Source organism: Phyllopteryx taeniolatus, chromosome 14 (assembly GCF_024500385.1).
Source record: "Phyllopteryx taeniolatus isolate TA_2022b chromosome 14, UOR_Ptae_1.2, whole genome shotgun sequence".
Lineage (NCBI taxonomy): Eukaryota > Metazoa > Chordata > Actinopteri > Syngnathiformes > Syngnathidae > Phyllopteryx > Phyllopteryx taeniolatus.
Genome location: NC_084515.1, coordinates 24,712,962 through 24,725,580, shown reverse-complemented (window position 1 = coordinate 24,725,580; position 12,619 = coordinate 24,712,962). Strand labels below are relative to the sequence as shown.

Below are 12,619 nucleotides of genomic sequence, written 5' to 3'. Positions count from 1 at the left end.
TCTTGGCCTCTTAGGAGAAGTGTGGTACGATGCATGCATGGAGCCACACATTTACTGTAAGCTATAAAAGAGTAGAAGAAAGTCGCAATACAATTTAAATACAATATAATCAACTTGTTTTTCACAGACTAGGACAACTATATGTTAGTATAATAGTATAGTATTTTTATATTATCTGTCTGTATGTACGGCGTTGGTGTGTGAATAGTCGTTATTTGAGGGTAAATCCCTCCCATGATCTAATGCTAATTTTAGCTAGCCCGTCATTCGGGTTTTGCATTGAGTGTTAGCATTAAGATGGCAATCTCTAAAACTGTTTTGTATTTAAATATACAATGTGTGTAAGTCTTTTTGTTGTGTGTATAGTTTTACAGTAAACTCCAACTGGGGTGTGTCATTAAACAGCGTAAAACACGCTCAGGGAGGGCAAAAGAACATATGTCACACGCTTGCTTCCAGATACATTGGGTGTGTTCAGGGTGCGTACAACGCAGGAATTTTTAGACAACAGCACTTTGTTTTTCTTCAATTATAACGTTTTATGATCGCAAGAAGCCTGGAAATCATATTCAGTGGTCGTTTATTTTATTTTATTATTTTTCATCTATTTAAAGTCCTCAGCACGTCTCCCCAAACTACAAATTTGAGAATCGATGATAAATCGTTAAGCTGTATCGAAAACTGAATCAGCAACGTTATCAATTCCAATCCCGAGATTCCTTTTTTTGCTGCTCCTCCTCCGTAAAATAAGCAAAGCCAGAGCTTTCTTTTGCAACAGTGACAAATGTCATCGTTTAAATATAAAAAAGAGGTGATAAACTTGACTGTTGAGCAGAAATGTTGATTCAGAATCCTCACGGCTGCTTGAGGTCCCTTCGCTCTGCTTTCTTTGCGAGTCTTATGCCCAGTTTTCAGCAGTTTTTTAAATTCTCCATCCATCCCCTCGCCCTCCCTCGCTCCATCCTTTTTCTTCCGCTTAGCCGTGTTTGGGTCAGAGGGCCAGGAGCTTAAGGCGTGAAGCCCAGACTTCCCTCTCCCCAGCCACTTCCTCCAGTTCTTCTGGGGGGATCCTGATCTGATCGCAGGCCATCCGGTAGACATATGCCAGTTTTCCATTACAAGTTCTAGAATGTTCTGGACCCGCTCTTACCTTGCCTGGCCTGCCCTCTGTTGCTTTTCATTCCAACGGGCACCAATCAAAAGTGGGAGGGATTGGAGCGGGATCAAAAAGAAGGTGACACGCTCGTTTCTTGTCGCGCCTTCCATTCCTCTGTATTTCATCTGCTGCCAATATGGACAAAAAGGCCCGCACCTCCTCAATCAACCACAGAACAAAAGTTACTTGAAGCCTGCCGCACACTGCTCGACGTGGTCGAACCCGACTGGACCGGACCATCGTGTAGATTTGCCGACGCACCCATGGACAGGAGCGATTCACAAGTTGATGCCCGACGAGCCTGTATAGGCATTTGATGCTGTGTATTCAGTATCTTGTATTTTATCACATTCCTCAAACCATAAAAAGATAGAATAATAGTTAAGAAGCAGATAGCTAAAGAGAGAGGGTGTTGGCGAGAATAAAAGCGTGTGTGTGGAGATTTGAAAGGAGGATTGCTCGCTCCATTCATTTAAACGTACCCAGCATTAACGTACGTTCGCATACATTCTGGTCACAAGCTTTGGTACCATATCTATTATGAATATAGTTAAGTATTGATGTAAAACACAATATTTGAGGCTTTATACAGTATATAGGTGGCTTGATACGGCGCCGCTCGCTAAACTCGGAATTGTTTTCTCCCCGTGAGGGAAAGCTTATCTGTGGCGACGTTAAGATGGGAATTCAAAATTTGAATCGCGGCAAAACCAGTGGCAGACTGATCGGCCACTCATGAAAACACTCATCACGCACACTACACGACAGTTCAGTTGGGTTCGGTGGCGTCGCTCGGTGTTTGGCAGGCAGCCATTGGATGCCATGATTGTGAAAGTGACAACTCACGCTGAAAGAAACGCCCCTATCTGTCAGCCAATCAGATGACAGATACGTCACGGCCCTCCTCGGCCTGCGTTTTAGAACCGGGTCATCGGGGGTTCTGAAAAGCGGTGCTATTGTCACCGCTTGGCCTCGAAAAAGTGTAATGGAGAAGCGACCAGAGGGGCGTGAGCAAGGCTGGTGGGGGTATAACCGGTACAATGGAAAAGGGTCAATAGTCTCTCCAGCATGTCCTGGGGCGTCCCCGGGGGCTCCTCCCGGTGGGACATGGCCGGACCACTTCACCAGGGAGGCATCCAGGGGGCATCCTAACCAGATGCCAGAGCCGTTCCAAAATAGTCAGTAAACTCTTTGAAGCCAAGCTAACAGGTCAACACAATGGTGTGCCGGTGACCGGAGTGTGACCAAAAGTGCATGGCAAATGATTTACACCTCTTCGGTCAACGAAATCCAGTGTGAAATCCACAACCGTTCTAAAATGGAGAACTTTGTCATATTCATTATTGAATGACAGAACATGGTACTGCTGTCGTATATGTCTCACCTAAGTTACGAGCTTGATTTCTTTGACTAGTGGGTAACGCATAACTGAAATTTCTCCAAAGTATATTGCTTTTAATATGAAAGCCACAACCTTTCTCAATTAGAGGGAGACTGTCACAATAATGAAGAATGATTTGCGGCAGGACTGTGTGTGCATGCCGCTCAAGATAATGAACTTGGTAACGAAGTGACATCACATTACTCCCATAACTGGAATTCTCAACCCGTATATGCACAGAATAGACTGTTAAAAAGACACTTGTATAAGAGAAGCAGGACAACCAGATTATGCAAATAATGTTGTCTTTGGACACTTTTAAAAAAAAATATCTTTACGTAGCACTTTAAAGAAGCATTGACTCCCTTTTTTTCGTTCACGCTTCATTTCACTTCTTCAGATTGTTGACCTTTAACTTTTTTGCATTGGAGGCTACGAAGCCAGTGAAGAGGACAAGCCTTTCAAGGAGCCCCTACTAACCGACCCGGATGAGCCTCCGCCAGTCCCAGTAATGTTGGCCCAGTCTCCCGCCTCGGCCGCTCCAGTCACCCTGGAGCACTCGGAGCTAGCCTACCCAGAATTTCCAGAGCTGGGGCCGCCTGCAACGACAGGTAGGACAGTGACTCAAAAATGAGAAATTAACAATAAAGTGGTACCTTGACCTTTTTAAAATGTTCAAATTTGAGGTATGAACAAGCTTCATATACGCTGCAGCTCTCATGCGGTGAAACAAAATGGAGCAATTAAGGTGCTGTAAACGCTCTGACGTGGGCAAGGAGAGCCACAACTGCCATTGCATTTTCTACCATTTATTAAAAGAGACAAACGTTCAAACATGCATACAAAATGAGCGCACTCGCAAGTAGCTACTGTAGGCCACAACTTGGGTAACCCGACAATCTCCTCATGTCACTCCGATACTACAGTGTGTACCAATTTTACACTTTAGAACGATAGTGATTCACCCAAATCTCTGCCGCTGAAATGTTTCAGCCGAGTATTGGCCCAAAAGTGCATTTTCGGTTTCGGCCGAAAGACTTTTCTTACCGAAAAAGTACTGCTGAATGAGCATGTTGTATATAGACGCAATCTTTTAGCTTTGCCGCAGCTGACGCGCAAGTGTGTACACTATATAGTTAAAAGATTTGCTATTAACAAGCAATGCCCAATAAGACTTTGATTACTATCTAGTTGAATTAACTGGGATGTTACTATATTAGACGCAACTGACAGTAAAGGTTTGATAATGACATTATTCACCATTAATCAACCATAAATGTGACAGTTAAATAAGCCACACATTCAACGAACTAATGGTAACATAAACACACATTAACAACAAACATTGTCTTTATCACTGCAATAATTCAAATTTGCATGTCGCAATGAATTATTGGAACCACGTCGCTTTACCGGCATCATGCTAGATGCATCCTTGATGTTGCCCAAACAAATTAGTCACATTTTGATGAAATTCTCCGTTTTAAACTCCAAATAGGCCTTTTACATAAATCGCATAGATCCGATGAGTTTTTCCTGCAGGGGTGGGGGGTCGCCATAGGCTGTTTCATACTCCTTGAACACTGGCAGCTAGATCCATTCCACACACAGATGTAATTGTGAGTATTACTCCGCGGCTGACTAATATGGGAGTGCATTGGCCTGAGGTTCCGCCTGTCACAGGAGTTGACGAGACCAGAAAAAACACTTCCGCCGCTTCTGCTGTTAAGAAGTAACGGTACTTTTACTCCGTTACAATGATCTAAATGCCGCTCACTACTTTTATTTATCAATTGCTTAACTATTTCTTGCGCGAGACGACGACTTCTGCATCGCGCGTTTAAGTCTAGTTCATCAATCAAACGACACAAGAAAATCACATGACCTCACAGAACGTCTTCTATTGGGCTTCCCGGGCATCGGTAGTAACACTAGAAAAGCCAGCCTGGCTTTCGTGCCCACGTGGCGGCCATGTTGGGAAGGTTGTTGTTACCATGAAGGCAACGGTGCGCTACTCTTGTTTACATTTATATGAACAAAAACAACAGCTTTCATGTATTGTAGTATTTGTCTGGCACTGTCTGCCCAAACGTGAATATTTCAGCTCACTTATAACTTGAGAAGACGTCTGCAGTAAATTGCAGACGTTTTCACAAACACACACACACACACACACACACACACAAACTGCAACATCAGAATTTGCACTTTGCATTTTTGGTCACCTTTTTCATGCCTTTGGTGTTTGCATGTCAGAGATACACACACAGTTACCTCCGAATGTTTGTTTTTGTTGTATACTGAAGACATTTGAGTTTCAGATCAAAAGATGAATATGAGACAAAATTTCAAAATTCCACATTTTATTTCATGGTATTTACAGCTAGATGTGTTAACTCAGGACAGAGCATCTTTTGTTTGAAGCCACCCACTTTTCAAGTAAGCAAAAGTATTTGAATATGTGACTCATGGGTGGTGTTGCTCAGGTGTTGCCTTTTAGATCGATTGCTTAAACATTAGTTCGTGCTTGTATTTGGGTTTGGGTTTCACCTGTGAAAACTGCATTTGCTGTTAAGCAAGCATGAGGACCAGAGAGCTGTCTATGGGAGAAAAGCAAACCATTATGAAGCTGAGAGAAGAGGGAAAATCGATCAGAGCTATTGCACAAACATTGGGCATAGCCAATACAACAATTTGGAATGTCCTGAAAAAGAGAGAAACTACTGGTGTACTGAGCAACAGACGTCGAACAGGACATCCAAGGGCATCAACAGCAGTTGATGACAGTGTCATGCTGAGAGCTGTGAAGAACCACCCAAAGATAACAGTCAGTGACATCACTGCCAACCTCCACAGGGCAGGGGTGAAGGTATCACAATCCACTGTTCGAATTAGACTACGAGAGAAGAAATATACAGGCCATACCACTAGGGTTGGGCATCGAGAACCGATTGGAACCGGGACTAACATAAGAGACCAGCGCGTCATCCACTTGATAACAAACACTCCCGGGATCGTTCAAAAAAAAAAAAAAAAAAGTGGTTCCCAGTTTCGATGCCTCCAGTCCGCCGACCCCGAATAACAAAGTGGCAAAACCCAACAAAGAAGCGGCAAAAACCAACAAACCAACGGCAGTGGTGAGCAAAAGTGTTAACTAAGTTAAAATAAATGACCAGTCACCTCAGTGCAACACTTGGATTAAGATTATATTGTGCAAAGGTAGCTTTCACGATGTGTAGAAGTCTGACGTGTTCCCTCTTGTTCGGAGCCCCAGCCTACACCACGCGGAACTTCAGTCAAGTAAATTGGGTGAGTTAAACAAAATACGTCTACGCCAACATTGAGGCAGCTAACAAGTTAAATGCTGGGCTGCACTCTTGCACTGATGGGTTTTAGCGCTTATTTTAGTCTTCAAATCAACGTAAGAGCTGATGACAGACACAAAATTAAATTACTTTGCCATACTGGAAAGGAAGTAGAAAGTCTCATAAAGCTTAACATTGAGCTAAAACTTCACCAAAGGTCAAACTAGCAACTTTACATCACAATGAATTCACAAAAACATTGTCTTGCAGTATCACAAGTATCACCTTGTGTCTCATCGGTGGGTAGGTAAAGGAATCAACATTTTATAGCCTTTGGTTCCATGACTTTCCTTGTCAAAATTCACCAGTGTCGTGTGTCGTTACTTTTTGTGCCAAAATGCTGAGTTCCGTTCAAAATAAAAGGCTACATGCCTAAAACAGGAAGTCAACTTAATACTTGCACATATAAACCATTTGACATAATAAAAGTCGCAAATAACTATTATAACAATGCTGTATTTAACTTTTAGCTGAAACAATAATTAATAAATAAGTCAATTGGGTTAGTTCCACACACATTGCCTTTTAGTTCATAGGTTTGATATTGAAATTGGTTATAAAGAACGCTGAATCAAATGTTCATTTTAGTTTATGCTGCAGGCTACAAAGAAAATTGATGTTCATAATTTGGACACCCTCTATTTAAACCATGCCACCTAAAAGAATCTGAATCGAGAATCGTTTGGAACCAGAATCGAAATGAAGAACTGGAATCGGGACAGAAATCGCTCAAATTCAAACGATGCCCAACTCTACATACCTCAAGATGCAAACCACTTGCAAAAATAATCAGAAGGCCAGATTGGATTTTGAAAAGAAGTACAGAGATGAGCCACAAAAGTTTTGGAACAAAGTTTTATGGACTGATGAGACCAAGATTAACCTCTACCAAAGTAATGGAAAGGCCAAAGTATGGAGAAAGAAAGGATCTGATGATCCAAAACACACAAGCTCATCTGTGAAGCATGGTGGAGGTTATGTTATTGCTTCGGCTTGAATGGCTGCTTCTGGAACTCTGGAATGATGTAACTCATGATAGTAGCAGCAGAATGAATTCTGAAGTCTACAAAACCATTTTGTCTGGCAATTTACATAAAAATGCATCCAACTAATCGGGAGAAGCTTCATCATGCAATAAGACTATGACCCTAAACACACCGCCAGCACAACAAAGGACTTCATCAGGGGGAAAAAGTGGAAAGTCTTAGACTGGCCAAGTCAATCACTGGACCTTAACCCAGTAGAACATGCATTTTACCTCCTGAAGAGGAGACTTGAGAGAGAAATCCCCAGAAACAAGTACGGAAAGAGGCTGCAGTAAATGCCTGGAAAAACATTTCAAATTAAGAATGCAAGTCTGGTGAACTAAATGGGTCGCAGGCTTGATGCAGTTATTGCAAGTAAGGTTTCCAATACTTTTGAGGGATACGAGAGAAAGAGAGGGGGGGGGGGGGTCTCGGGGGACATCTGTGTCCCAAACAATGTTAATTACTGGGAATTTTTTTTTTACAGGTATTATTTTGTGTTCAAGGATGGAAAAGGCACCAGTAGCCAGGAATAACCCATTTATTCTTTGTCTGTGGTAACAGTCAGTGATCCCCAGCCTGAGAATCTCCAGGAAGGTTTGAGGGAGCACCTGAAGAAAACCCTTGAATTCTGTCTTTCCCGGTAAGTCTTCTTGATGCATTTTCCACCTAACCTTTCTCATTTTCACATTTTCCTTCTAATTTGCATCACAGTCTTCATTTGTGACTCTCTTTTTGCAATAGAGTTCCTCATGCTCTCTATAGTTCATTTTCTCAACCTATTTTGGACAATTTGCACCACCAGGTGTCACCAATGTCCATCACTGTTCGTCTCCTACCATGAAGTGTGACCAAGCATGTGTGCCTCCTCTTTGTCCCTCAGGGAGAACCTGGCCAGTGACATTTACCTCATCTCCCAAATGGACAGCGACCAGTACGTGCCAATCGTTACGGTGGCCAACTTGGATCACATCAAAAAGCTCAGCACAGACATGGAGCTCATCGTGGACATTTTACGCTGTGAGTGTGACACACAGGCGCCAGAGGTGGGGGACTGGAGTCACGACTTGACTCGAGTCAGACTTAAGTTTCCAATTTTAGGAGTTGGGACTTCGACTTGGTAGTCACGAGACTTGACTTAGACTTGCCAAGTCTGAGAGAAATGTTGCCTGTTTGCATTTGAAAATCTCAATAGGCATGTCCCGATCCAACTTTTTCACTTCCGATCCGATACCGGAGACTTATACTGATACTGATATCGGCCTGATCCTATTTTAGCAGGACTCATACATAATTTACTGATTTCACAGCATGGGATGTTGGAAAAGTCTTGATCAAGTGATATTACTCAGAGAACAATAATCAGCAACAGTAGGTATGAGAAAAACGGACCCATTTATTATTAACCAATGGGTTACATAAGGGCGGCACGGTGGCCGACTGGTTAGAGCGTCAGCCTCACAGTTCTGAGGACCCGGGTTCAATCCCCGGCCCCGCCTGTGTGGAGTTTGCATGTTCTCCCCGTGCCTGCGTGGGTTTTCTCCGGGTACTCCGGTTTCCTCCCAGATCCCAAAAACATGCATGAATTGGGGACTCTAAAATTGCCCGTAGGTGTGACTGTGAGTGCGAATGGTTGTTTGTTCCTATGTGCTCTGCGATTGGCTGGCAACCAGTTCAGGGTGTATCCCGCCTCCTGCCCGATGACAGCTGGGATAGGCTCCAGCACGCCCGCGACCCTAGTGAGGAGAAGCTGCTCAGAAAATGGATGGATGGGTTACATAAGTAACTATTGTGCACGTCTTGACCTCTGAGGGGCAGTGTAATTCATGCAATGAGATGGACACTTGCAGTAACAAAGAAAGTAGTAGTAGTCACAGTCAAATATTATTATAACTTGTTTTTCAGAGTTTGAAGACTATATGCCAGTGAGTATTGTCATATTGCCTGTTTGTATGTGTTTATACAGCCTTTGTGTACCAAGATTCATTCATCAAGCATATTTCTTACCGGCCATAATATTTAATCATTTTACATTTAATTTTATCTTTATTTAACATCCATAAAGTCTGGCCTCACACACGTCGGCAACAACAGCATTTACACCATCTGTGGGATCATACTCCCTGGTGCGTCTGTTTAATTTTTCATCATTGAACACTTTTAAAGGACTTTTAAGCAGCTTGCAGGCTGAAACATCAGGCTGTCGATGTTTCATTTAATTCGTTTTTTATAGAGTTTGGATTTTGCTGAGTAAAACTGCAGATTGTTGTATTATAACACTATCTTACTGTTTTTAGCTCATACTGTCAAGCCTGTTTTGTTTGTTGTAGGGCTGTTCAATCTGGCAAAAAAAAAAATCACTTCATTTTTTCGTATTGTCCGATCTGTTTTTTGCCCTAATTGTTTAAAAAATAAAGAAATAAATAGCCAGTTTTAAAGCATCTGGACTGAAAACGAAAGAAGCGAGTGAGTAGTGCAACATTTTCTTTTCTTAACAACATTCCTCATAGTCAGGAATTAAAACAGTAACCCCAACATATCATACTTACTAAGCAAATAAAATATATACAGAAAAGCATGACAACACTTCACGCAACCATGCAGCAAATTTAGAAAAAAACACTAGTTTGAAGTCAAGTATTTTTGAGGGTACAAAATAAACAAAATGCCCCCTCGGGATAATGATGATTCCCTGAATTGTAAACATTATCATTCTCCTGTTATGATGTTAACATTATTGCTGCTTTCCAATGTGCATCATCTTTAATGCAGATTAACTAGTTGTGCCATTTTACATTTACCTGAATAATGACACGATTTATTGGCCTCACAGCTAGCAGTGGCTAATGCTACTTGTGCTCGCAACAGAGTGACAGGCTATCCCGACTAATCTTTTTTTTTTTTCTTCCCACCGACAAACAAGCAAGATTTCTGGCTCTGGCACCTTTTTTTAACTCGTTATCAGTATAGAAGACACCTGTCCACAACCTCAAAGTCACACTCCAAACTCCACTATGGCCAAGAGCAAAGAGCTGCCAAAGGACACCAGAAACAAAATTGTAAACCTGCACCAGGCTGGGAAGACTGAATCTGCAATAGGTAAGCAGCTTGGTGTGAAAAAATCAACTTTTAGAAGAAAATGCAAGACATACAAGAACACTGATAATCTCCCTTGATCTGGGGCTGCACCCAAGATCTCACCCCGTGGGGTCAAAATGATCACAACGGTGGTGAGAAAAATCCAACAACCACACGGGGGGGACCTAGTGAATGACCTGCAGAGAGCTGGGACCAAAGTAATAAAGGCTACCATCAGTAACACACTACGCCGCCAGGGACTCAAATCCTGCAGTGGCAGACGTGTCCCCCTGCTTAAGCCAGTACATGTCCAGGCCCGTCTGAAGTTTGCTAGAGAGCATTTGGATGATCCAGAAGAGGATTGGGAGAATGTCATATGGTCAGATGAAACCAAAATATAACTTTTTGGTTAAAAACTCAACTTGTTGTTTGAAGGAGAAATAATGCTCAGTTGCATCCAAATAACACCATACGTGCTGTGAAGCCTGGGGGTGGACTGATCCGTGTAAAGGAAAGAATGAATGGGGCCACAACCTCCTTCCATCGGCAAGGGCATTGAAGATGAAACGTGGCTCTGTCTTTCAGCATGCCAATGATCCCAACCACACCGCCCAGGCAAAAAGGAGTGGCTTCGTAAGAAGCATTTCAAAGTTGTGGTGTGGCCTAGCCAGTCTCAAGGGCCTCATGTACAAAAGGTGCGTTTACACAAAAACGTGGCGTACGTTCTTTTTCACAGGAAAGTTCAGATGTATCAAGAGTGAAATGACCGTGGAAATGTGCGGTGCCTCACGCCAACTTCATGGCTGGTGTACGCATGTTTCTGCAGCTGTTGGTGCTTTGGCGACACTTAGTGATGCATGAACGGGCAGCCGTGGCCCAATGGTGAAGATTCTGATTCTGATTCTGATCATCGCCTACCACCGTGGGGGACCTAGGTTCAAGACCCCGACTGAACCATCCGCCAACATCCCCTGGACTCACGGCTGTGGTATCATTGAGCAAGACACTGATACGCCCATATGCTCCTCGGGCGCTTCAGCTGCCCCCTGCTCCAGTGTGTTCCACTAGCATGTGTATGTGTTCACTGTGATGAGTTAAATGTAGAGAACAAATTATGTGTACATGCATGCATGTTCATGACAATAAAAGGTGATTCTTCTCTTAACAATTAGCACTCATGATTAATTAATGCACGCCAACATTTGATTTCAACAATGAAATGGAGACAAGGACTCAGAAATCACTTGTTGACCAGTGTATTTAATGAATCACTGATATTTGTGAAGACGTCTATAAATTGATCAAGGCGATCATTCATGCCGCCTCTTGCCCTTACAATCTCGTAACTCCAGCACCGCACGGGTGAGGACATGGCCATGACACTAAGACACCGGCGGCGGTGGACAAATCCCCCGAAAATGTAGCACGTGGCTGCGACTGCGTGTCCTCTCCTGTGTATTAAAATAATAAATTGAGTAATCAAACAGGAGTCACAGTTTTTGATATCCTCTTTGATATGCTGATGTGCTTCTATTTGAATTCGAGATTTATTACAAATACCATACATACATTTACACATGAACCTTAATCACAGGGCTGAGTGTAGGTTACTGTATGAACACATTTGTTGTGAGTTATAAAAATACATGGTATTTACCTTGTGGGGTAATCAGAGTCAGCCACATGTGCTCCCACCACCCCAAGAGAGCAGTGTCACCCATGATCGCAGCGACTCTCTCCTCAAACGGGGTGAGCCCCTCGGCACTGATTCCTCCGCCTGTTTTGGCCACACTTTTGTGGTGGCAGCTGTTTTCCGCTTCACCTCCACCTTAATGTCTGACCACTTCTTTTTTTAGTTCAGCGTGTGTGCGCTGTTCTGACTCCACAGCATTGACAGCCGCACACACGCTGTCCCATTCACTCTTCTTTCGCTTGTTGTTAACGCCAGAGGACAGCGTGCCAAAGAGGATTTTCACCTCCACTTCATTGAACAACTTCACATTCCGAAAAAATATTTTCCCTCATTACCTTGCTCATTTTCCTTTTTTTCCTGATCATGCAGAGATCGAGATCTCAGGCGCAGGGTTCATTTAAATATATATTTGCATATTTAAATGTGGGCTTGCACAGGCAGGCGTCGGCTACTCAAACATGTGCGCTCATTTCCACGTTGATTGGGATGTACGAAGGAAATGTGCTTGGATTCATGCGTATGCACAGATTCATACATCTGGATATTTTTGTACGTACGACGTTTTCTGGATTTGACAGTACGCCATGTTTCAGTAGGAAATCCACGGAAGTTTTTGTACATGAGCCCCCAGATCTCAACCCCATAGAAAGTCTTTGGAGGAAGTTTAAAGTTTGTGTTGCCCAGCGACAGCCCCAAAACATCACTGCTCGAGAAGAGATCTGCATGGAGGAATGGGCCAAAATACTAGCAACAGTGTGTGAAGACCTTGTGAAGACTTACAGAAAACCATTGCCAACAAAGGGTATATAACAAAGTATTGAGATGAACTTTTGTTATTGACCAAATATGTTTTCCACCATAATTTAATACATTCTTTAAAAATCAGACATGATTTTCTGGATTAAAAAAAAAAAAAAATTC

At 42.8% G+C, this 12,619-nt stretch overlaps 1 protein-coding gene across 3 annotated transcripts in view; it reads left to right on the top strand.

Annotated features, from left to right (window-relative positions):
* Positions 1 to 12,619, top strand: part of larp4b (La ribonucleoprotein 4B) — a 71,069-nt gene that overhangs the window by 33,153 nt on the left and 25,297 nt on the right. For 2 of the 3 annotated variants that reach the window (XM_061796410.1, XM_061796409.1), the window contains 3 exons: positions 2,969 to 3,148; positions 7,492 to 7,570; positions 7,811 to 7,947. In XM_061796410.1, coding sequence (XP_061652394.1) covers positions 2,969 to 3,148; positions 7,492 to 7,570; positions 7,811 to 7,947 — 396 coding nt within the window. Of the gene's footprint in view, positions 1 to 2,937; positions 3,149 to 7,491; positions 7,571 to 7,810; positions 7,948 to 12,619 lie in introns of all 3 variants that reach the window. The other variant, XM_061796411.1, reaches the window with a different exon arrangement.